The sequence below is a fragment of the Oscarella lobularis genome, chromosome 2 (assembly GCF_947507565.1).
Source record: "Oscarella lobularis chromosome 2, ooOscLobu1.1, whole genome shotgun sequence".
Taxonomy (NCBI): Eukaryota; Metazoa; Porifera; class Homoscleromorpha; order Homosclerophorida; family Oscarellidae; genus Oscarella; species Oscarella lobularis.
The window spans coordinates 721,285-745,200 of record NC_089176.1 but is presented as its reverse complement, the minus strand read 5'-3'; the positions used below and the strand labels follow the sequence as shown (position 1 = coordinate 745,200).

At 49.6% G+C, this 23,916-nt stretch overlaps 6 protein-coding genes, 1 long non-coding RNA gene and 1 other non-coding gene across 9 annotated transcripts; 6 read left to right on the top strand and 2 right to left on the bottom strand.

Annotated features, from left to right (window-relative positions):
* The first annotated feature begins 17 nt into the window (after positions 1 to 17).
* LOC136183591 (solute carrier family 15 member 4-like) lies at positions 18 to 3,644 on the top strand. The gene is made up of 2 exons (XM_065970291.1): positions 18 to 1,830; positions 1,909 to 3,644. Exon 1 carries the CDS (start codon positions 56 to 58, stop codon positions 1,799 to 1,801), a length of 1,746 nt encoding a protein of 581 aa, XP_065826363.1. The 5' UTR covers positions 18 to 55; the 3' UTR covers positions 1,802 to 1,830; positions 1,909 to 3,644.
* LOC136183594 (src kinase-associated phosphoprotein 2-like) lies at positions 1,896 to 3,976 on the bottom strand. Its single transcript, XM_065970293.1, has 3 exons — positions 3,822 to 3,976; positions 3,230 to 3,423; positions 1,896 to 3,163 (listed from the first exon to the last, which is right to left on the bottom strand). The coding sequence occupies exons 1-3, from the start codon at positions 3,859 to 3,861 to the stop codon at positions 2,090 to 2,092; spliced, it is 1,308 nt and encodes a 435-aa protein (XP_065826365.1). The 5' UTR covers positions 3,862 to 3,976; the 3' UTR covers positions 1,896 to 2,089.
* A 1,683-nt stretch (positions 3,977 to 5,659) lies between these two features.
* Positions 5,660 to 7,467, top strand: LOC136183592 (uncharacterized). Its single transcript, XM_065970292.1, has 2 exons — positions 5,660 to 5,807; positions 5,891 to 7,467. The coding sequence occupies exons 1-2, from the start codon at positions 5,768 to 5,770 to the stop codon at positions 7,351 to 7,353; spliced, it is 1,503 nt and encodes a 500-aa protein (XP_065826364.1). The 5' UTR covers positions 5,660 to 5,767; the 3' UTR covers positions 7,354 to 7,467.
* Positions 7,468 to 7,643: 176 nt separating this feature from the next.
* Positions 7,644 to 10,035, top strand: LOC136183590 (glutamic acid-rich protein-like). Its single transcript, XM_065970290.1, has 2 exons — positions 7,644 to 7,773; positions 8,020 to 10,035. Exons 1-2 carry the CDS (start codon positions 7,734 to 7,736, stop codon positions 9,882 to 9,884), a joined length of 1,905 nt encoding a protein of 634 aa, XP_065826362.1. The 5' UTR covers positions 7,644 to 7,733; the 3' UTR covers positions 9,885 to 10,035.
* LOC136183588 (katanin-interacting protein-like) lies at positions 9,985 to 17,642 on the top strand. Of its 2 annotated transcripts, none has more exons than XM_065970288.1 (45): positions 9,985 to 10,109; positions 10,155 to 10,277; positions 10,334 to 10,491; positions 10,550 to 10,607; positions 10,665 to 10,716; positions 10,767 to 10,821; positions 10,901 to 11,043; positions 11,099 to 11,149; positions 11,199 to 11,340; positions 11,391 to 11,418; positions 11,484 to 11,537; positions 11,589 to 11,653; positions 11,716 to 11,868; positions 11,938 to 11,963; positions 12,022 to 12,131; positions 12,201 to 12,594; positions 12,654 to 12,776; positions 12,954 to 13,088; positions 13,144 to 13,218; positions 13,268 to 13,342; positions 13,395 to 13,516; positions 13,575 to 13,646; positions 13,695 to 13,754; positions 13,810 to 14,004; positions 14,112 to 14,303; positions 14,349 to 14,449; positions 14,611 to 14,656; positions 14,717 to 14,909; positions 14,966 to 15,060; positions 15,115 to 15,217; positions 15,274 to 15,368; positions 15,426 to 15,468; positions 15,523 to 15,693; positions 15,744 to 15,831; positions 15,892 to 16,007; positions 16,065 to 16,126; positions 16,182 to 16,347; positions 16,394 to 16,463; positions 16,520 to 16,621; positions 16,674 to 16,784; positions 16,831 to 16,970; positions 17,021 to 17,122; positions 17,172 to 17,332; positions 17,395 to 17,483; positions 17,533 to 17,642. In XM_065970288.1, the coding sequence occupies exons 1-45, from the start codon at positions 10,093 to 10,095 to the stop codon at positions 17,580 to 17,582; spliced, it is 4,782 nt and encodes a 1,593-aa protein (XP_065826360.1). In that variant the 5' UTR covers positions 9,985 to 10,092; the 3' UTR covers positions 17,583 to 17,642. The 2 variants fall into 2 exon arrangements, with proteins under 2 accessions (XP_065826360.1, XP_065826359.1); XM_065970287.1 differs by having other exon boundaries at positions 11,196 to 11,340.
* On the top strand, positions 12,818 to 12,937 carry LOC136184187 (5S ribosomal RNA). Its single transcript, XR_010669314.1, has one exon. It is a non-coding gene; the product is annotated as a 5S ribosomal RNA (ribosomal RNA).
* Positions 17,643 to 18,566: 924 nt separating the features above from the next.
* On the top strand, positions 18,567 to 19,619 carry LOC136183595 (uncharacterized). The gene is made up of 4 exons (XR_010669193.1): positions 18,567 to 18,804; positions 18,860 to 19,101; positions 19,165 to 19,285; positions 19,342 to 19,619. It is a non-coding gene; the product is annotated as an uncharacterized lncRNA (long non-coding RNA).
* Positions 19,620 to 20,283: 664 nt separating this feature from the next.
* Positions 20,284 to 23,905, bottom strand: LOC136183589 (vacuolar protein sorting-associated protein 51 homolog). The gene is made up of 20 exons (XM_065970289.1): positions 23,836 to 23,905; positions 23,556 to 23,783; positions 23,415 to 23,500; positions 23,129 to 23,358; positions 22,921 to 23,053; positions 22,779 to 22,867; positions 22,669 to 22,726; positions 22,394 to 22,615; positions 22,232 to 22,332; positions 22,085 to 22,164; positions 21,858 to 22,015; positions 21,679 to 21,801; positions 21,425 to 21,628; positions 21,328 to 21,375; positions 21,122 to 21,278; positions 20,999 to 21,071; positions 20,780 to 20,906; positions 20,611 to 20,723; positions 20,476 to 20,554; positions 20,284 to 20,429 (listed from the first exon to the last, which is right to left on the bottom strand). The coding sequence occupies exons 1-20, from the start codon at positions 23,840 to 23,842 to the stop codon at positions 20,400 to 20,402; spliced, it is 2,346 nt and encodes a 781-aa protein (XP_065826361.1). The 5' UTR covers positions 23,843 to 23,905; the 3' UTR covers positions 20,284 to 20,399.
* Positions 23,906 to 23,916: the final 11 nt, after the last annotated feature.

Sequence of the window (23,916 nt, the reverse complement as noted above, 5' to 3'; positions counted from 1 at the left end):
TTACATCCATCTGTCATAATTAGCGAGCGTGTCACGTGCGACTCAAAACACAACCATGAAGAAGGGCAGCATAGACGCAGAATACGACTCGGACTCGGAACAACTGATTCAGTCGGCTCGATACGCGTCAATTGGAACGCGCGCGGCGCAAAGACGACGAACTCTCTCGCGACTCTCCACCTCAGTGTCGCCGGCAATCGCGAGACTCCTTCTCCTTCTTCTCTTGCAGACACTCGAACGCGCCGCCTGGTACATCGTATCGATCAACGTCCGCAGGTACACCCGCTACTGCATGGGCGTATCCATCGCCGACATCGTGTCGCTTCTCTTCGTCGCGACAACGTTTCTCCTATCGCCTTTGTGGGGCTACGCGTGCGACCGTAAACTCGGTCACTACAAAGTTCTCGTCGTCGCCTTGATTCCGTACACGATCGGCGGCGTTTTCGTCTACGCGTCGTCGCTCTTTCTCGCCGCGACGAAATCCGAAGCGAAAGATCGCGTAAACGTCGCCGCGAAAGTCTTCTATTTCGTCGGCATCGGCGTCGTCGCCGTGTGCGGTGCCGCCGTGCGTGCCGTCATGTTGCCGTACATGCTCGAACAGCTCGCCTATAACGAACATCAGCGTCGACGACATCTCGAAGCGTTCGTCGGTTGGTCGTACTTCGCCATCAATATTGGCGGCCTCGTCGGCGAAATTTACAACGGCATGCTGAGTCCGAAATTCTGGAGCGAGCTTATCGATCTTAATCACGAGCCCAACTATAGGCGAGAATATGGTTACGTTTACATACTCGTTCCCGTTTGTCTCTTTCTCGTTCTCTCTCTATTGATTATTTCGCGAAAACGATTGCGTCACTATAAGCCCGATTGGAAGTCTTTTCCCAAGTGTTCGATTATTTGTCGTACTGCTTGGTACAAGACGCCGTCGGCGGAAGATGCTCCGTTGCCAAGGCAATGGAGACGCGGAGAACTGGCGCGACGCGACAACGCCATCAAACTTGGGACAATTGTTCCGTACGTCACATCGATGCTATTCTTCTTCGTCGTTCAATCGCAATACGCGACGTCGTTTGCCGAGCAGACGATGCGGCTCAAGTGGCCCGATAATGTCGGCATCAACGCTACGATAACGAGAGCATCGTTCACTGGCTGGTGGCTCATTCCAGCGATCATCGACCCTACGTCCGTCGTACTCACTGTACCTCTGATGCTCTACGTCATTCGTCCCTTATATGAGCGATGTGTCAAATCGCCGCTCTCGTTTCAAGCGCGAATGCGATTGGGTATGTTTCTCGCCGGTTTGGCGTGTCTTGCTGCAGCCATTGTTCAGTGGAAGGCGAAGCGATTGATCCATTACTCGACGTCGACGTTTTATTACCATTACACCGAGCCCAACTGCTTTTCCAATCTTTCCGTTTTCTATCAAGTGCCGCAATATCTTCTCATTGGTGTCGCCGAGGTTCTCGCCTTCGTCGGCGTGATGGAGTTCGTTCTCGGACGCGCACCGAGGGAATATAAGACGATTGCCTATTCTATGTTACAGATGCTGTACGGCGTTGCCTACGTGTTGAGCTTCGCCGTGATTGAGATCGTCAAGAAAACGCAGCCGTCGTGGTATTTTGGAATTACGAGAGGTCCGGACGATTGCCAAGAAAGTCCGCGGCCAATATGGAACTATTTTATTCTTCTCGCCTGGTTCACAATAGGAAGTCTGGCCTTTTTTATTTTCGCCGATATCAAGTATCACGGCTACACACGAAGGGCGTCGTACGTTGGCAGCAGAGAAAGTTTTCAGGAGTAAAGCGCCTTTTCGCACGTGCCATAATTCCGGTAACGTATTATTTTCATATGGACAATTTCTAACTCGTTGTGTATCAAACAAAGCAGCTCACATATCTCTGTCTTTAGATTTATTTTCATAGCACAAAAGCCCTTCTGATCTCCCAACTAATCGCGAATCTAAAAAGAGTAACAGAAAGTACTAAAAAAACTAAGTACAGTAATAGCATCGTGTTCTAAGGCAACTAAAAAATGAAAAGAAGAAAGAGAAAACATACCCCTGGTACACCTATCTATTCATCTCCCAAAGTCATTTGCACTTTTCGTAGGCCAGAGCAAGATAGGCGGACGGCACGAAGCCTCGCTTTCCTTTGAACGCGCCATCGGACGACTGCTTCGTCCCGACCCACCAATCCTTGTGCTCCCTGTAGTCAATCCAGATGAGATCCCCGCGCTCCAGCTCGACCTCGTCCGTCGACTCGGACGCGCAATCGTAGACGGCAACGTAGATAGCGTCAAAGCGAACCCGCCTGTCCTTCGGATAGAAGATGCCGCCGTGAGTCGTCGTCGTATCGACGGCAACAGTCGATCGACGAGACGATCGTCGATCGGGAGGAACCGCCGGTTGCTTGGGAACAGAAGAAGAAGACGACGTCGAATCTCTCGCTCGCAGTTTCGTCGCCGGCTGCTCCTCCGGTACTTCGTACACCTCATCGTCCTCGACGTCATCCGCCTGTTCCGTCGGCTCGCTGTGCGTCGACTGCGCGTCGTGAACGGTCGCTCTCTTTAATGCGCGCACCCAGTCCTGCAGTTCGGCGACGTTCGACGCGGCGAACATCAGCGACGTCTTCGTCGTTTTCGATTTGATTTGGAAGACGTGCTGCTGCTGCTTCTCCGGCTTGCACACGTCGATCGCGCAACTCGTCAAGACGTAGACCTCGCGAACTTCGTCGCTCCCCTTGTCGGCGATATACATCGAATCGTCTCGAAGAACGACGTGCTGCTCGATCCACTTCTTCGCGCCGAGAAGCTTATCCTTCTTTCTCTTCACGACGCCTTCCTGTTGAGCGTCGCCGACGATTTCCTTCAGCGACACGGCCGCTTTCTTTGCGCCCTTCTTCTTTTTGACGTCATCGCCGCCGCCCCCGACGCTCCCACCGCCTTCCGATATGAGCGAAGCGCGTCGTTGCTCCTGCTCCTGTTGCAACGGCGGCGGAAGTTTGTGCATGATCAAATAGTTGTCGGGCGGCGACGCGTCGTCGATGGCCAAGTATTGCTCGTCCTCGACGGACTCCTTAGGAGGTACGTAGACGTCATCGTCGGGGTTCACCGATTCCGGATCGGCATCCTCATTAAGTTCGTCGTCTTCGACTTGCGACGTCGTCTAAATATTAATTAGGTATCATTTGCGGGGGCGTGGCTTAATTTGGTATTTATTCTTATAACTTACCCCGGACGGACGTCGTCCAGATGTCGGCTTCGCTTTCAACGTTCCCCCGCGACCGATGGCGATGCTAGCGCGACGTCTTTCCGCCGCTTCGGCGCTCTGCAATAGTTCCTTGATCTTTTGAACGAAGACGTCGCGCTCGCGATCGAGCGCCGTCGGGAGTTTTTTCGCGATTTTGACGAGAAATCTTTCGACGTCTTCGCGAGAAGAGAAAGAGATAATAAGGGCGGGGTGAAAGGACGTGCAGGCGCGCCTATTATCATTATGTTGATATACACTATATAAAGAAAGTATCGAGGAAGACAGGACGGGCCCCGAGTATTGCGAGAATCTATATGTAGGGTGGCCAGTTACGCGGTCAAAGTTGCGGGGGAACATTTAAATTAGCGAAATTAGCTCGCGGTCGAAATCATGACCATACATACAGTCGCGGTATTGAGATCGATTTGTCGTTTTTTTGAGTGCCTATGCTCTATATTTCGGTCTAGACGTTAGCAAAGGCAACCATGTTACCGGTCGCGGATCGTTTTGGCTTCCGTGTTTTTCGATGAGAGAAGGCGCAACTACATTGCATCACGGATACTCGTAACCTTACCGGTAAGGACTCGTTTAGCTTCGTTGACGAACGTGTCCATTTTTATCGGCTTTCTTTCCTTCGCGACGAGGCACACTTTCCTTTCAGCGAACAAGGAAACGGTGTGAAATAGAAGACGGAAGTGCTGCGGTATAGCGCGCTATGCACGCGGCGCTTGCGTGACAGCATAGATATAAAAATAGAGGGATTGGCAACTCCCCCTTTACGCGTGATCAATAGCTGGCCCTAGGGTAGTTACGTTTTTTCCCGGATGCGCTCGAATCTTGCTTACCGAAACACAAGCTAAGAGTCTCCCGGAGTTCTCCCTACGATTCGAAGTGATAATTCGAAAGGTCAGAAGCTCCATAGTACACTGCGGGAATTCGTACGGCTATGTATGGCGCCGATATGGACAAATTGCACCTCGCCCAACTGCGGACAGGTTGGGGAAGTAACGCTCGTTCGCGCTATGCTCGTACGCTCATAATTAGGCTTGCCAGTTGTCCTGGCGTGGAATAGGCGTTCTGTAGAGGCCGCTAAACCTTTCCTTTAGACACAGCGGCCGTTTTTCGTCATTTGTAGTGACTCAACTGCGGATAGGTTGGCTCATTGCCCGTGCGTTTGGCTTCTCTTCACTGTCGATTATCATAAAGAAGAGTCATTTCTGCGTGGAACTGGCATAAGCAGTTGTTCTCTCTGCCTGTCTTTACTCTCAGGCTGACCCTTTCTAGTGACCTCTAACTGGCACGTGACTTATGGCGCTAAACTTCTTTTGCTTAAATGTTTTTTGGCGTAATTACTTTTTATTTTGTCCCTAGAATGCCTTTGAGGAAGAAAAATCGCTTCACTCGGAAAAAATACAGCAGACATCGCCCTCGTTCGTCAGCTCAGGCTGCAACTATCGAATCGTCTGGAAATCAGTCGACTGAAAGTGGTACCTTTTCGAAGAGACGTGCGTTCTTCGTATCTGAATTATTTGCGCGCATTTAGACACAACGCTCGATTTTGAAGAGGAAATGGTACGGTGGAGCGTGCAACAGGCGGAAGGAAAACTGCTGTGTTCGAGAGTCGTCGCTCTGTCTGGCGAGACGGATCTGCGTTCCGCAATGACTCATTCGGTTGTCTTGGACACTTCAGCGGGGCTTACAAGTTTGCGTATCCACAGACGGTCGAGTGGCCTTCTTCAGTGGCACTGGCAGATGCGGCCCCACTCTCCAAATGCTCACTTAAACAAATCTCAAATAGCCTCCTATTGACACACTGCGGAAGCAGAGGATCGTCGTCGCACATCTCAATCTCAGCGTAGAACGACTTCCAGAGTTGAGGAAGCACGTCGATTCGAAGTGCCATGAAAGCTTCAAGGCACTTTTCGCGATCGGAAGGTCTCCAAGGACGGGAAGAGAGAACAGGAAAGCAGTCCTGGACGTTTTTGGTGAGCTCTTCGCCAAATTTTAGAAGACGATGACGAAATTCGTCTTGGAGAAGCGTTCCGGCGTCTTTCTTCAGCTTTTCGTATCGATGGGATACGGCAGAAGTGACGTTGGACTGCAGCGTAGCTTCAAGAGCGCGTACAAGAGCGGACATGATGGTGAATGGGAACGTAACTACCCTAGGACCACGTAAATCACGTGATAAGGAGGGAGTTGCCAATCCCTCTATTTTTATATCTATGGTGACAGCATAGATGGTGGGTGACAGGCACAGGTGATGTTTGAATAAGAAACCAGATGCCGTATTAACTTGTGGCTCCTAACTCTGACAGCATTTTTCAATGTGACCCCTCCTACGCCAAGTAGACCTCTTTCGCACGTGACTATCTCGAAAGCGGGTTTTATTACTAAAAGTGTGTAAATGCGCATGCGTGGCTTGCCTTTTGTTCTATTTGTTACAGTTTGTGGCGGCGTGACGCACCTCCCTCCTCCCCCGTTTGCCTAGCCGCTACGGCACCTTCTGCCACAGCGAGCGAGATGGAAACGCTTCTCAAACAACTGCGGGATCTCGTATGCGGTAAGCGCGGGGGTGCGCCTCGTAAAAACAGGAAGGAGAAACCTTGACGTGCTTCGCTCTCTTTTATTTTCTCCCCGGCGAAGATTCGGAATTGTTCTGCCTCGAACTGGGCCGCGCGAACGTTCTACCGAACGACTACGATCGCAGTCGCGCCGCTCTCTACAATCGCCTCGTCTCCGCCGAGCAGAAGATCTGCCACGCCCTGAAACAACTTCGCCAGCAATCGGCAACGGCGGCAGTTACCCGCCAAGAAAAGGAAGAAAAGCCCGAATCGAAAGGATACGAAAATGTCGTCAAACGCTCGCCGAAACGGGAATACGTCGAAATGTCGCCGCCTCTGACGACGCGGGACGAGCAGAACGAGCGTAGCCCTAGTGCCGATCCGTTGGAACTTCTCGAAGAGGACGAGGGGGAGGAAAACACGCCGATAGTTGCAAATAAAGCCCCCGCCCCCGCTTCCGCCTCAACGGAGCCGAAAAGTAAGAAGGAAAAGGAGAAGGCAAAGAAGAAACCGAAGAAGAAGAAAAGTAAGAGCGAGAGCGCACCCGTCGTTGCGAAGGGCGACAACGAAAAAGACGAATTGGAGCTATTGGAAGAGGACGAAATAGCCGATCACGTGCCACCGATCGTAGACAGCGCAACGGGGGGCGGGGACAAGGGATCGGGGCGTCGCGTGTCGATGATGAGAGCTCTGCGCAATCTCAAGGCGACGTTGAAGAAACGCGCGTCATGGGGCAGTTTTACGGCGTCGGCCGACGAATCGACGCCGCCCGATAGTCCGGCGTCGGCGTCGGCACCAACGCCAGCCGCGACGCCGACGCCGACATCGGCGCCGACTCGCCATCGCGAAAAATCGCGCATGGACTTGACGAATGCCAAGGCGAATGCGACGATATCCGGCTACCTCTTGAAGCGCGATCGCAAGGGTCGGTGGAAGCGGCGTTGGTGTCTCGTCAAACGCGAGCGTTTCGCCTACGCCGAAAAGGAGAGCGACGCGCAGGCGAAGGACTGCCTCTCGTTGGTCAACTACAAAATGACGTCATCAGTTTTTGCGCACAAGATGGCGCATGTGATGGAATTGTCACATCCGGCATACGCGTCGTCCTATTTCGCGGCGGCGAACGAGAGCGAGATGAACGACTGGGTCGCCGCCATTGAGAAATCGATTAAAACGTATGCGACCGAGTACGAGGTTCCCGTCGAATTTGGCCCTGAAGAAGTGGCTAAGTATCAGGAAGCGGAAACGTGCATGCCTAGTCTTTCCAGTGTGCCGCCCGCGCTTCCCGGCGAAGATCCATTTCTTTGTCGTGCTCTCTATGACTTTGAGGGCGGCGAGAAGGACGAGCTTATATTTCGAAAAGGCGATGAGATTCTCATTGATTTTCGGGATAATGAGAATTGGTGGGCGGGGAGGTTGGTAGACGAGAGTGGGATGCCCGTTGGCGAACGGGGTCTGGTTCCAAGGACGTACGTGATCAAGGATGATGACTGTCCCGAGGACTATGTGGACGTCATCGATGAATCCAAAGGTCTAACAAAGTCCTAACGGTAATGAATTGAGACGTAGAAGACACAGCGTTTTGTCTCGTACAGATTTATGAAACGGCATCATTGTCCTTAGTGCAGCACAGTAATTAAATAAACTTTTATTTAATCTGCAGTTTTAGTAGGTTTTGCGGCTGAGGAACGCCAGACAGCACCTAAAAGTACTGCTGCTACATTTATGATGTCATTGTGTACTATTTACGTCTAGAAATATGATCTCATTAGCCAGAGGTGCTGATTGGTTCATCGCAAAGCCGGGATTCTGTTAGGAACTCCCACTCCTAATATCTATGCTCCCACGGTCGTACCCTATCAGAACTACTCACACGGAGCTCAAGGAAAAAGGCAGAAAAGAATCGACGGTCAAGCCGGTCGCGTACAATGAACGCATTGCTCGAGGAAGTGGCCAAATCTCTGGGAGGTACTGTAACCACGCGACGGAGGGGAATCCGGATAACATTAGGGAGGAACGCCGCCGCGTATGGGAACTTGTCGAGTCCGATCCGCTATCGTCTCTAGCTCGCCTTAGAGACGACTTGCGTTAGCGATTTCTGCGCCCGCGTTTCGAGACTGTAGCCATAGGTAGCGAGGAAGTCAAAGCATAGGTCAAAGGGAAACCCGCTCCGCCCCCCTGTTTTTCTTCTCCCGAGTTTTATTTTCTTTGCAGATGGCGTCACTCTATTCACCGACATTCGATACAAGCTGAATCTTCGCGAGCGTAAGCAAGCGGAGACGCTCATAGAAAAATATCGCCAGCTGAAGGAAAAAGTCCAACAAGCCCGAGGAGCGCAAGACGACCAGGAGTACACTCCTATGGAACCGGGACTCGACGCGGTTCCCACAGTGCGCGATGGATACGTGGAGATGAAGGCACAGGGTGGCAGTACCAGTGCCGACAAAGTCGGACGCGACGGCTATGCGAAAGTCGATCTCGAACTCGGAAGCGACGACGAGAATTACGATTACGCGGACGCCGATAGAAAAATAGATTGGGGACTCGGCAATGCCAAAGGCAAAACTGAGGAAGACGAGTACGTCGGACGAAGTGCTTCCGGTGACGGCGGCGGGGGCGGGGTCAGCGGCGACGACTTGGAATTGGGTGAAGAAGACGAAGAGTATGATGACGTCGACGTGCCGACGACGTCGTCACCGGCAGTCAAAGACGGCGGCTACGTCGAATTTCTATCCAAAAAGGATGAGAAAAAGAAAGCGAAAGAGGAAAAGAAACGATTGAAGGAGGAGAAGAAGAAAGAGAAGAAAAAGAAAAAGGACAAGGACAAGGAAGCCGGATATATTCAATTCACTTTTGATGGAAAGAAGGAACCAACGATGCCGACGCAACCACTACCGTCCATCGAGCTAACAGAAGAGGATGAAGAGGGAGCAGAAGAGGCAGAACCGGCGTCCCCGGCGGAGGAAAAGAGCACGAGCGGGGGACGAGTAAAAGCGATTGGATCCGCGTTCAAGAGTTTGAAAGCGAATATCGTCAAAGCGAGCGGTAGTCTGCGTCGAGAGCGATCGCCGTCTCGCGGCGGCGGCGGCGGCGGCTCGGAAAGCTCGTCGCCGACGGCAGGACGAAAGGCGAATAAGCATGCGCTGATGGAAGAGGTGAAGAGCGGCGCGTCGATGTGCGGATATTTGTCGGTGAAGAAGACGGGCGTTGCCGTCGGCGGAAAGTGGGACAAGCGCTACTACGTCTTGAAAGAGCGCGCGCTCTATTCTGCTAAACGCGAAAACGAGACGACGGTGCGAGTCGACGTCGCCGTGTTGCTCGGCTACGCGGTCAAATTGCTCGCGAAAGGCGACGGCCTTCTCTTCGACGTCAGTCATCCGAACATGCCGCAGCTCAGTTTCAAAGGCGACGATTCAAACGACGTGTCGACGTGGATTAAAAATTTGGAGCTCGCTGCTCAGGTGGACGGAGCTAAAGACAACGGCGACGACGGGGACAGCGACGACGGCACGCTCTACGAGAACCCAAGCGATGACGAGGAAACGATGAAAATGGGAATGGGACGAACGATCACGGCGAGATCACTTCCACCGGAGCCGATCGACGAGGAATTGTATGAGGATGTTGACGAGGAAGAAGAGCAGGACGAAGAACCGGTACCCAAGCCCAAGCTATTGAATGTTCCTACGCCCAAGGCTGCACCAGTGGCAAAGGCACCGGCACCGGCTGCTGTCCCACTGCCTCCTCGCGCGCCGCGTCAACCGCCGCCACCGGAAAAGGAAGACGACGACGGAGAGGTATATGATGATATTGAAGATCCAGGCGATGTCAAGACGGCGACGGCGAAAGTGGCGGCACCGCAGACGTCGCCGTCTGGCGACGTCTACAAAATCATTCGTCCTCACCTTCGACGAGATGCGAAGGAGTTAACGGTGAAGCGGGGCGATTTGATACGCATTGACGATAAGAGCGATGACATGTGGTGGACGGGTACTCTGCAAAGTCGAGACGGCACATTCACTGGTGAGCGAGGATTCGTCATGAAAACTTATATCAAGGAGCATCAGCAAGCAAAGTAGAATTACTTCAGAAATTACAGGAAGTTGTGACTTTTTACTCATAGTTTTTTTTTGTTTTTTGTAGCAGTTGCGTCAAGACTTCTGTGCTTAGTTTGCTTTGTTCAAAGGATCTGCAGTTATGTCTCTTTGTAATTAATAATTCTTTCTAGGACCAATCCCCGTATAATTCAGTGTATACTCGTTTCTTTCGACTCAGCTGTATGTCAGGATGGAAAGAAAGCGGCAGTGAGTCTTTCATCGGCGAAAAAAGGTTGCAAAGCTGTTCTTTAGGCAGAAAGCAAGGCGAAAACTATGGGACGACGCCAGTCCATCCATTCCGCAGTCGATTCGGCCGCAGGCGGAGGCCAGTTCGACTTACGACGAATACATTTATCGGATTCAAGAGAGAAATCGGTAGGACGACTGAGCAAAATCGCGAAAACGACTAACCCTAACGCGCGGGGGCGTAGCCTGTTGAAGAAATTGCGCCGAAAAGACGACAGGCAAATCGAATTGGAGCGCAAAGAGCAGGGCTTCTCCGTGTACGTCAACGGCGCCAACTCGACGATCGATCGAAACCAAGCGAAACGACGCGAATCGGACGAAACGCGACCGTCGAAGACGGCAGGCAAGAAAATCGCAGGCAGAATGCTTACTATACTCAAAGAATTTTATTTGCGACGTAGGAGGATCTAGATTTCAATTCTTAGCCGCTCCAATCGAATCTGGTAACCCGGAAACTAGGTAAAAGACCGGGTATTCGTGTTGTGGAAGTCTCGATTCCGTTCGATTTTGGCTTAGTGCTAGAATTCGCGCGAAAACGGCTCCGGTCAAACGCAGAGCTTGGAATACGGTAAATGCTGTTAACTCTTATTTGATATGGTGTTTTAAATTTTTTTGTAGGATTCGTTAGAAATTAAGACGCAAGGAGGCGAAAAAATGAAAGTTAGGCCATCTGGTAAAAATATATTGACTCTTCTTCTTCTTCTTCTTCTCGCCGACTTTTCACCGAGAAATTGTTTTTCGTGATGACGTAGAAAAATTGACTGGGAAATACGACGACGATTTTGAGGCCGTTTCCGCTTCGTTTACGGAGGGCGAACTGGTGAAAGGAATCGAGGACTTGGAGGAAGGCGAGAGCGAATCGGAAGAGCTAACAATCAGCTTGGAAGACGTCCCGGTTCGAGAAGCATAATTCAAAAGACTTATCACGAATAAAACTCTATTGAATGAAGGCGCTGAGAAGAAGTTTGGAAGCAGATGAAATAATAAGCAAATTAAAAGAAGTAAACCAAGAATAAATATATATATATATTTTTATTGATAATCGAGAAGGAGGAGGATGACGACATTGAGGAGGTGGTGGATTATTCTCTCGATTGGGTAGAAGATGACGACGACGATGACGAGACGAGTTTGCAACGCGCTGTGCCGTCTTCTCAGGACGTCATTGTTCTCTCCTTTGCGTCAAATAAAAGTGAGGTCGACATCTTGAAGTGAGCGCGTGCTATCGATACCGTTTCTTAGAAAATCAACGTCAACTTACATCAGCAAAGTACATAGGAGTCTTTTTTAATATTTATTTATTTATTTATTTATTTATTTATTTATTTATTTAAGGAGGGTGGACACGGCTGATCCCCACGTGTCTTCTCAATTGCGATCGTCGTCCAAGTCAGTTCGCTTGAATAAAGCTTTATTTGTAATCAAATTTAATTTCGGCAGCCTGAGTTCTGTCAGTCGCCTACCCAGTCGAGGAAAGTCAGCCGTGGAAATGTCTCTTACAAGCTGTACTAAGACATAATATTCCGCCTGTCCACGTGCACTCACTGGTTCTCTGTCTTTTCGTTAGCGTTAGTAGGCGGTCGTCTTTCGCGTCCCCTATCGAAGGAGAGACTTTTGACTGGCGGCGGGCCAGCGAGGGCTCGCGACGACGAGTTTGATGCGAGTGAAATTCAACAGGCTCTCGCTGCGACGCAGAACGAGACGGAAAGAATAAAGAAGAGTGCGAAGGAGACGGGGGGGGGGGGGGGGGGGGGGGAAGATCCAAATTAATTTTGACTTTTTTTTTTAGCTGTGAGTGCACCAACGACAGCTCACGTGAGTCCAGATTGAAGATCAATAGTAACAGTGTATTTATACTTTATCGTTTTTTTAGTCCAGTCCGAAATCGAGTCCCTCGAAATCACTTTCGCGACCGCCCGCGTCTCCGCTGACCGATCAGACCGTCGTTGCCGTCACGAAAAAAGTTCGTCTTATGAATGAAACGTACGAACAATTTTTCGCATAGTCTGCGTGCTCTCATTCGGTACGCCTGATATTCTTTCTACCATGTAGGCAGCAGAGACGACTCCTGCGCGTTTTGGGTCACATCGAAGAGACTAATCCAAACTGCGCGGCGCCACAGCAAACCGATGACGTAGTCTCCAATACAACAAAGTCAATGGAAGGACGAATAACGACGTCAACGGAATCGGCCGACGTTTTGAAAACGGTTGAATCGTCTGTTGTTTCCTTGACTACGGAAAGGAAAGGATCGAATGAGGACGTGTCGAGCGATTCGAATTGTTCGGATGTTCCTGAGGCTAGTACTGTTGATTCGACGTCTATTCGGAAACCGGTGAACGTGTCCGTTGACGTGGAGAGATCGTTTTTGAGCTCCGACGGCGTTGAAGTTCATTTGGAGTTGCTTTCCAATTGGGGTCATTCCAGTCAAATAGGATTGACAGAAGTAAATGGCACTGCATGTAAAGAAATTGTCGCTTTTTCTCAAATTTCTTACGTTTCGAGGTTCAATTTTATGGTTCGGACGGAAAGCGTCTGTGGCTTGACGGCAATCGCGTTTGCCTTCACGGAACGTCGGAAGGAGTCAGTCCTGGACGTCTGGGCGCTTTGGTCAATGGGGAAATCAAGGTACGCTCGCCTATTTCTACCGTAGCGTTGCTGTGGCGAATGTCTACGGCCACACCACGTTGAAAGCACCGGTTCTCGTCCGATCACCGAAGTTAAGCAACGTCGGGCCCGACTAGTACCTCGTTGGGAGACCACTTGGGAATATCGGGTGCTTGTAGACTTTTTCTTTTTCATTAGACAACCCAGTCTCGTTTCATGTGGTCGTGCCCCTATTCGTCCGGGCAGAGATTGGAGCTCGTTTTCACGTTGCCTGCCTTTGCGGTGAACGGCCCGGCCCGCATAAGAGTCTGGAATTACAACGGCGGACTCCGAGTAGGAGAACGAAGACGTACTCAATTCACAGCGTCGATGTAATGAGCTTGTTTAGGATTTGACTATTGGTGTAAAAGAGGCGAGGCTTTTTGTTGGCCCTGAACTCGTTTGGAAAGGCCTCGTCAACAAGGTAAGCGATAAATTAAAATTCTCCGAGTTTAATTTTACCGACTCTTTAGGGCTGTGGCAATCAGGTGTTTGACTACTCTACACTGATTGACTTAGCTAGAGACAGAGAAAAGGAAGACAATGAGGTTAGTGCGACTTGGCAGCGTATATTGCGTCGTGGCTGAGACTTTCTCACAGACGGAAACGATCGAGGAGAGGAGCAAGACGGTTCTATTGGAAAGAACTCCCGCTTCGAACTGGGACGACGATCCCGTGGCCGAATCTGCTGTCAAGCGTTTCTTGTCCGAGCCCCTTCAAAGGTATCAGAGGAAAAGCCGCGCGCGCGTGAGATCGGACTCACTGGTCAGAGTGCTCTAGGTCTCAGTCTAATCCGTGTCTTACTGCAAGTAGGGACAGTCTCGAATGCGACGATTCGGCCCTTTCCGCGAGGTAGGGAATCCGTTTGCCTTCCACAAGGCTCGCAACGTGTGAATTTAGTCGTGATAAGAGCATTGGACACAACAACGAACCGGAGTGGTTTCAGACGATAAAAGCAGAGTAAGTCATATTATTTGTTCTTGATAGACACGCGAGTGGTAAAAATGTTTCGCAGGTCAAGAGCAGCTGAAAGTAGATCGTCAGAAAAGTTTCAATGGCTCAGAGATTCTACGTCGACAGGAGCGAAGCGCTCTGATCTCCGAAGTCAATCGAGAACACAGCAGAGTTCCAGTCACGGGGAGCTTTCGAGCTTGCTTGCAAGTACGACGAGTGAAGCCGACCCACTCGGCCTCGGAACTCCTTTCCCAAGGTAGACAAATTTATTCGACCTAATAAATTTCTAACCGAGCAAGAATTTCAATAGGCAAAGTAGCTTTATCCGTAGGTAGAACTGAAATGTAGTTTTTGATATTTTAGCAGTCCAGTCGATCGCGGCAACGTTTCGTCTCGCAGTCGACGTGGTGGCGAACGACAGTCTGTCGCCGACAGCCCGATGCCGAGCCGAAGTGTTGACGATTCTGCGAGGGTTGCAAAGGTTTCGCTGGGGGAGGCGCTTGAAACCGTCGGCGGTCCGCTTGTCAGCGAGGAAACGCCGAGGCAGAGACGGAGGTAGGGATCTATGAAAAAGGTCGACTGAGGCTTAATTTTGTGTAGTTGGAAGGAATCGATTTCTCTTGAGGAATGCCTGCAATCTCTCGATCAATTTCGTAAATCCCACCTCGGAAGAATCGCGCCCAATGCGGCATTTCCTCAAGGTAAGCGGTTAACTTTCTTCCTTTCTCTCCCGGGGGGTGTCTTTGGCTTTGCTTTCGAATCTGTTTGCCGTGGGGAAATCGATACCTCCTAGTTTAGTTTCTACGCGAACGAAACCGAATTACTTGCATCCGATTTTCACATGACCTTTCGGTGCTCTTAGGAATGGATAGCGATAGTCGGGCGGAGGAAAACAGCGAGAATCAGAGGTTAGCTTATGTTTAATGTACATTTAATGATTATGGACTGACTGAGCGGACTTTTCGTAGTGCGACGGTTGCTGAGACGTCGCCGCCGCCGCCGCCGCCGCCGCCGCCGCCGCCGCCTTTTTCTATTCCCGAATTACCGTCCGGTCGCAGACTCACCATAGACATTCGTTCAACGTGGGGCGATCTGCATTACGTCGGCTTGAACGGAATCGAAGCATTTTCCGACAGCGGAAAACCGATTCAAATCAAACAAGTAGAAAAGCAGTCTGTCTACAAACAAAGCAGACGACGTCGCGCGTTATTTATTAGATTTCGGCCGATCCGGCTGACATCAACGTCTTGCCAGAGTACGACAGCGATCCTCGAGTGGTGCAAAATCTTTTGGACGGGGTGAATAGAACAAGGCGAGTCTTTGTGAAAAATCTCTGTTATGAGATTGACGGTGTCCGTTTTTCTAGAGACGATCTGCACGTCTGGTTGACGCCGTTTACGTCCGGCAAGCGACACTTGGTTTGTCTTGATTTCGAGAAAAGCGAGACATTGGCTATGATACGAGTGTGGGTAAGTCGAGTCCGCCGCCGCCGCCGCCGCCGCCCTTGTGTGACGTACGCATTTAGAATTACAACAAGTCGCGAATTCATTCCGCGCGAGGTGCGAGACACGTCGTCATGAAACTCGACGATATGCTAATATTCGATGGAGAGATTGCTCGGTTTGGGATAAAACCGTTAGGAAAAAAATCAGTGGGAAGATTCTCTTCGTGTTTTAGTGCTTGTGGTGGCCTTATTGGTGGATCAGAGGCATTCGGCGACGTAAGTCCTATATAGACTTTTAGAATAATTAATAGATGACCACTTCTTTTTCAGACTATTCTTTTCACCACTAACGACGACGTCCTGGCTCGCGTGGCTCAATTCGACGACACGTTTCAAGGCGAAATGGATTGGGATGACGAGGATGCGTGTGGCGACGGCGGCGGCGGCGGCGGCACCGAAGGGAGACGACACCAGCGACCGGACACCGCCAAACAAGACGACGTAAAATCAACGTCGACAGAAAATAGTCAGACGTGCCATTCATTACGTAGGAAAATGATGTCGAGGAAGAGGGTAACGATATTCGTCCTCTGACTCAATCTCGCGTTCGTTTGGACGATCAAGGCATCAGCGGACGATGTTTGGATCTATAGCACGCGATGTGTCTATATCTCTCTCTTATCGTGCTTCTGCTTTTAGTTTTGCAGCTGAATTTCAGAACGACTTGGGGTGATGCTCACTATTTCGGACTGACGGGAATCGAGATCGTGGGCGCTGACGGGGTCGCTATGGAGATACAACCGGAGCAACTTCAGGTGAGTCAGTGAGATCTTTTGCTGTTGTGCGATACACGGTCATTTACTTGGACAAAGGCTACGCCACGTGACGTTAACGATTTGCCTGAGTACGGGGACGACTGTCGCGTTTTGGAAAAGTGCTCCGCGCGCTTCCTTTCTATTGATTTGTTTTTTGTCAAATATTTCTTCTAGTCTTATTGATGGTGTCAACGTGACAATGTCTGACGAGCACATGTGGCTTGCGCCTTTTACAGACGGTGGCGATCACCTCGTGACCGTCGACTTGGGGCGCGCTTCCTCGATTTCTGGCCTGCGTGTGTGGAATTACAATAAATCGCCGGATGACACGCATCGAGGGGTACGCTGAAAAATAGGCGATTATTTAATTTTATTGACTTGGTTAGGCCCAACTCGTTTTTGTTGCTCTTGATGGACGATCTGTGTCTCCTCCTGGTGGATTTTTATTGAGAAAAGGTTTAGAGAGAACGGAATGTGTTAGCCTTTATTTATAAGGATTGACATCTCCCCAGGTCCCGGGAACACTCACTTCGATTTTGGTCAGACGATTGATTTCAGTTCAACGACCCGAATAGAAAAATTCCGACCCAATTCGACACTGATACCAACCGGCTGTATCCTAATAATACCAATTGGAAACCGCAGAGACTATTTCCTTCTCTTTAGTTGTCTTTCAGTTCCAGCTCATGTCCACGTGGGGCGATTTGTACTATATCGGCATCAATGGGCTCGAAATGTACGATGAGTGCGGAGAGAAGATCGAGCTCAGGGCCAAAAGTACGCGAAGAATTTTACGACTAAATAGTTACGATTAATGTCTTAGATGTTGCCGCTTTTCCGAGCAGTATCAACGTTCTTGACGGTGTCTCGGGCGACGTTCGTACGCCGGATAAGCTTGTCGACGGCATCAATGACACGTACGACGGTCGACACACGTGGCTCGCCCCGATTCTCGATCAGCAGGCGAGATGAACTAACCAGTTTGATTTTTTATATTTATTTTTTCAAAGCAGATCAATCTTCTTTACGTTTGTTTTGATTTTCCCGTTACCGTATCAATGATACGTCTTTGGAACTATAGCAAGACTCCCAGACGAGGCGTGAAAGAATTCAGTGTAAAAAATAGACATCCTAGTCAGTATTTTGCTCGTATTTGAAACTTAGCTTCTCGTTGACGGGCTTCTGGTCTTTCACGGGTTTCTTCCCGTTGTCTCGACCGGCGCTCGCGGCATCTTGCCGACGTGCGTTGTGCCGCCCAAACACGCGACAATTCTCTTCAGCGAAGATGCATCCACCCAGGCTCAGGAAAAGCATCATATCATTCAGTAAGAGTTCTCAGAGGGGAGTCGTAATGCATAGTCAGGCTATGAATTCTGTGTATGTGCAGTTCTGCTATGATGGAAGATGATCACGATCAGTGGACTGACGATGCCGAGACACTTGTTCGCGTCAGTAGAAATCCGCCAGTCAATCCAAGTAAGAGACGTAACAGCACAGCAGCATGCAAACGAAATGCTATGACTAGACTTGCGGCCTCAAACGAGCGTAACCACACGAACCTCTCGTTGGGACTAGCAACTGTAAGTATACGAAGAAATACTTTATTTATTTACAAATAAGAAGAAGAAAGACGTAGCACGCGGCCTACAGTACCAGCTCCCACACGCCCGTCACCCAATCCGCCGTTTGCTCGGAGCACGTGACGAAGGGCGCAGCAACCCACCCCCCAAATTCGGGCGTACGCCGCAATGGAACGAGGTGATCACCTTCGTAGCTCGACGAACGGTCCAACGACCGTCTCCCTCGAGCTCCCCGAAGTAGCGCAACGTCGCGTACGGCCCAATTCGTGCCGTGTGTCGCCGTTCGCGTCGGCAATGGGGCCGCCATTCGCGAGCCGTCCCTCCTCGTCTCTCTGCCCGGGAATCGCAGCACGCTTCGCCGCCTCCGTCAACCTGTCCGCGTCGCTGGCAAGTCGCGGTTCGAGCAATGAATCGTCCGGATCGCAGCCGCCGCCGGATTTGTCGCCTCCGCCGCCGCCGCGTCGACTCGGGCTCGAGCGCACGTCGCAACATCGTTCTTACCTCAAAGTGAAGACGCTTGACGTAGGATGCGAAATCGGCGGCGGCGGCGGCGGCGGCAGCGCGCCGCCGGATCGCGCGATGTGTCAGCAGCGCTTGCCGTGCAATTTTCCGCCGCTGAAGAAAAACGATAAGCGACAGCGAACGCAGGTAAAAGGCCGTAATTTTTTTCGTCTAACAAGGCGTTTTCGTTTCGCACTACACTCCCTCCTTTCCTAATTGTTTTCCTCTCGTGAGTGACTAGCGATAAGGTAATTTGTTATTCTCTAAAGGACTATGCGTTCGCGAATCGTTGCGAGCCTGAAGTTGGTGGGCGAGCGCCCCTTGGATGTCACGCGGGACTGAAGCCCCGATTTTCGCCCAAGAAAGCGCCGAGACGATCGGGCTGGATTGATCGGACTTTATATAAGAAAAGAAAGCTGGATGAGAGCAGGTTTGAGAAAGCGTTCGAAGTTGTGCATATTCACTAAAGGATTTTTTTGTAACGTATGAGTAAGTACAGTACAGTCTTTATTTTCATCAGCGAGAGCGAGCACTGTATATAGTGCCGCGTATTTACACGAATCACGTGAGACTATCACGTCCCCGTACTGTTGCCCGTACTGTTGGCTTTTTTGGACGCGTTTTTTGGAGGCGCCGGGACGCTTTTCCTAAGGCGAAGCAAGCTCGATCTAGGCAAGAAGAATCGACTCCTTTTTTCGAAACGCACTATGAGCCAGGTAAGCGAAGTCTTGGTCACTGAGGCCCCTAAACTCATTCATTGCACGCGCGTAGGTTTCCAACGATTTTCGACGTCCGCTTTGCTAGAATAAAGTGTATATGCGTCTTCGGTAAGCCGACTAGTCGCTGCCTTCGCGATTACGATCGGGAAGAAGGCAAAGGACGCCTCATATGCATCCGAAGGATCGCGGCACTCGCGAGCTACATTCAAGGAGAAGAGGCAATCAAGGAAGACGGACAGGACGTCGACACACTGCGGCAGCATGAAACGGGACGGATTCATGCTCGCCTTGCCGGTACTGTACAACGTCAAGGAATTTCCTATACATGTATTTCAAGTTTTTTCTTTATTATTCTAGGCGACAAAAGATTGAGTCATCTTTTACAAAATTAAGTTGCAAGACAATGAAATTTTTGTCTCTCTTCGTTCTGTACCGCGTTTGGAGCGTTGCTCGTCTGCTCCCTGAACAGTGACTTTGGGTACAGATATACCTTAGCTGCATATACATGTATTTACTAATCGTTTCTTTTTTTAGTCTGTCGTCTTTCTCGATGGATTTCCTCACAAGTTATTATAGCAAAGAGCGGACTCGTGCTGCATGTGTAGTACTAGGGCTAGTAGTAGCTGGTGCACGTGTAGTACAGTAGTAGGCGCATAACATGACTCACACGCCTTGCTCTCCTCAACGCGCTAGGGTAGTTAGGTTAGATAGTTAGGATAGGTAGTTAGGGCACCGGCGGGGTGGTGCACCCCGCGTGCGCTGCCGCCGCCAGGAAAAAGTAGGGTATAGACATTTTATTTCAATAAAAACGAAAAAACAAACAGACCTCCCCCTTCTTTTTTCCTGGGCAGTTTTTGTTGACGGGGTCTTGCCCAGGACCCCCGAGCAGTTTTTAATGATGGGGTCATGCTCAGGACCCCAAAGCCCTATCAACGAACATTAGTGCATAATAGAAAAAACGTTCTATGCCTACCTGCCATCTTTACATCCTCGCTTTTTTGATCCAGGACTACGTCAATCTTTTGGCTGTGTATGTCTGCAAATAAATCAAGAAGACGCTTGCAGGCACATATTTGCTGTAGGCGTCGTTCTCCTGGAGAGACTACCAATAAGAATGGTAGCCACGAATAGGAGATGCACGCCGTGAGTGGGCAGTTTTCCTTCTCGGGGCCGCACAACCACTCAGCAGTTGATGTAGGCCTGCCCAGGAGACGCTGGCCTTTTAGACGTTATGGCCTCATGCCAAGAGGAGGCATACAGGCAGTTTAGAAGACTGCAACTATAAGGAAGATTGCAAGTCTTCGTGGTCCCGCAGTTGGACCAACCCGTCTTGCCGAGGACGTTGGGACCGCGGTCTACCTCTTCGTCTCCTTCTTCTTCTTCTTCGAAAAAGAAGCTTTTGCCCTGCATGGAGAAGAGAGCTGCCGCGGCTGCGGAGAAGAGAAGACGCTCGCCATTGTATCGCGCAATCCCGGATAGACTCCACGCCTCCTAGAATTTGTACATAAGCATTGAATTTATAAAAAACGAACCAACGTGCTTGGCATGCTTGGGCACCACCCCGTTTGGCAGGTCTTTCTATTTCCAATCGCTCATCCTTGATTGCAAATGACTTCAACAATCTAATCAAAAGTCTCAGGCAAAGAATTCAATCAAGTACCAGCTTACACTTGGCTCCATCAACAAGGGTTCAATACATCGATTGACGGCACTATTCATCACTTCGTCCAAAAGAAACAAGACAATACTGCAGAAGCAAATGATCTCTCTCTTAATTTTTAGTGCTTCCAACGCGAATCTTACTTTTCATCTGACACAAATCTCCACAAGTAGAGCTGGAGATAATGCGAATCAACTTGAATCTGCTGAAGTCCAAATTTTCCGAACGTCTTGATTCTCACGCATTCCATCAACGTCTTAATTATTAAAAACAAGGTTGTGTATTCAGCTCATAATACCAAAGTCAGTTTACCTTGAGCACAATCTTTATAATTCCCGTCAATATAGAGACACGCGTAAACTCGACGGGACTGAAGATCTCAATTCGCTCGGAAAACAATTTCTGTATGTTGCTGAGCAACGACGTATCAACACCCGTACTAAACGAAAACGAAAGCCTGGCTACTAAAAGGAGTGCGGGTTCCTATGCTAATTGTGGGTGCTAGAGCGTTTCAAAGTCCTTTTAGTCTACCTTGGCGTGTATCCTCCCCAAGGTTTCCCCATCTGACGAGACTGGCTATACGTCCAAGTTCGCCGACTATCGTCTGGAACGGAACATCAAAATCATTTATAAAAATATTGCGTGTTCACTGACCTGAGCTGCGATCGCGTCTCTGACCCTCTTCGTACAGGGTGCCTGCTTGAAGGTCGAGCGTGCTGAGATCTTCCACGACGCGCTTCATCACGGCGCGAACGTTGCGAGGTTCGATCGACGACAGCCAGTCTCGCGTTTCAACACTCTTACGAATCATCTATTAAAAGGAGTTCAGGAACGTAGAAGATTCTGATTCAGTGTATTACCTGAGATATACCATTTCCCTCCGCTTCAACGTAAAACGTTATCAGAGTCTACAAGAGTACGTCTGCTTAGAGTCTAAATTCCCTTGTTTCAATTTACCTGTGCGGCTCTCCTTGCTCGCGAGCAGAGACTCGATATAGGCGTCGCGGAAACGGCGCCTCGTTCGAGCAAGGGAAACAGTTCGTCCGTCAGGCTGACCAAGTAGCTCACGGTCGACTGCTCGAAGTCCAAGCAGAGGCGAGAGAGGATGAGAATCAGTGGGGGTCCCGTCGCCTCTCGGCTCACGCTCTCCTCACAGAAACCCTATACATAATCTATTATTTTATCTATGCATGCTCTAGGGTGTTTCTTACCGTTGCCGTTTCAAAAATGTGCTCAATAAAGCCAACGACTAAACCGTTGGAAACCCATTCTCTGCAGAATTTCGAACGAAAATATTGCTTCGTTGCGAACGTGACGTCAGAGGCGACAAATTCCTAACCAGAAGAAGACGACGATTTCTCCCCCGCGTTTGGGGTCCAGACAGACTCGCCTTTAGAGAAGCAAACGTCGCTTTCAATTTGTCTATGGTCGAGGAACTGAGCGAAGAGAGCAATTCGGAGAAGAGGCCCGTCGTCGAAGACCCGTCACTCGACACGCTCATCTTCTGCGACCTCGTAGCTAAAGCCTGTCGAACGTCCATCAAGCAACCTGAATTTGAAGAAGATCAATCAATCAATCAATCAATTAATTAAAATACAGAAATCCATAGATACTTACTAGAAAAATAACTTCTTAGATCGTTCGAACAGAAGTTGACGCGTTCCTCGGCAGCCGGCAAAACTATTTCCATACAAATCCTAAGGAGTGAACGTGTGAGAAGCGAAGATGTCATCACGCGTGTGTGTGTGTGAGAGAGAGACTCACTTTGGCATGTCCAATGATGGAACGAGTTTTCCTAACGCCTGTAGGCGTCGGTGAAGACGATCGACTGCTCGCACGAGCATGCTCGTCTCTTTCGACTTAGCCTTGAGAAATTAATTTTTTTAAAAATTATGATCAATTTCTATGCATAGGTTGTACACGTACTTCGGTGATGAGACGATCTCTCACGCAGTTCAAATACGGATGAAGGAGGGCGTCGACGAACTCCGCCAATTTGGGACGAGCCACGCGAACGATTTCCCTATTGGCGTCGTTTGGCTTGAGAAAGAGATCTTGAAAGGCGACAATGACGAGGGAAAGGTTGCTGAGGAAACCGTTGCAACCGCAATCAACGTATTGTAGAATGTCCGAAAGATAGTCGGAATCCTTTCGCGCGGAAGAAATTCAGTTGTTTTTCGTTTGTTTATTTTTTACTTTACCTCCTGTTCGCTACTTCTTGACAACTTTGCTAGTTCTGCGTCTAGCTTCAATTTTGATCTGAAAACGCACTGAGGATAAGTGTCACTTCTCGCAATACAGTTTTTAGTACCTTGCTAAGAATTGATTGCACAAGTCTTCGGCAGGTTCTTTCAGCTGCAGCAACAAATCGACGCATTCCGACAGTTGAGCAGAAGTCGCCTAGACGAAAACAGTAGCAAAAACTATTCAACCTGAGAATCAACTTTCCATACCGATTCATCTGAAAGCTGTCGGCTTAATTTCACTCGAATTTCTTGCACGATTTTCTGACAATCTTGTTGGATGCCGTGAAACGAAGGCATGTGCTGAAAATGATCCAAGACGCCACACGCTCTGCAGTAATACCTAGGAGAGAGAGAGAGAGAGAGAAAAAAAGAATCATTTCAATATAAAATCAAAAATTAGGAATATTTTTATTACCTGACTGCTTGAGAATGAGCTCCCATTTCCATGCATTTCTTCAGTCTCGACGGCAATTCGAAGAGAAATTGAAGCTTCTTCAGCATTCCATGAACGCCCGACAATTTCTTGATCTTTTGCCTCTTGTCCGCTAACGTGTCATTGATCCTGTCGCTGAAATCCCGTATCGTTTCCATGTTCGCCGCCAGACTTTCCATCTCGTCCTCCATTCGTTTAAAATCGTGTTTCATCTAGAACAAAAAAATTAAAATTGATAAAATTTTATTTTCAAAAATTTAAATCTCACCGTTCTTATCGTGTCCGTAGCGCTAATGAACTTATTGTAATTCTCATAGACCAAAGTCTGCATATCGCTATCGAGAGACTTGATTTCTAGAGCCCAAAGTCTTCGTTTCGTTTTCGTAGTGGACGCTTTCGCGAGACCTACCCCGTATCATGCTCGCTTCTTTGTCCATGAGCGTGCGAAGGCTCGCTTCCTTGTAGAGACGCTCGAGAAAGACGTCTGTCTTGAAATGAGGCCCGTCGATGTCGGTCGGATCTAATCTCGACGAGTCTTCTTCGCTCGTTACGCCGTAGTAGAGACGAAGGAGGCCGCGACGCTGGCGGCGACGAGGTTGCGATTCCCCGTCGGGGGCCTCGCTACCATTTGCTTCATCTGAAGAAGAAGAAAAATAAGTAGTCATAGAAGAGAGGCGCTGTGGTTTTACCGGACATGACGCCGCCGCTTCAGATTCGGGAAAAGTGAGTTCTGACCTTTCTGTTGTCCACGAACGCGCGCGAAGGCTTCA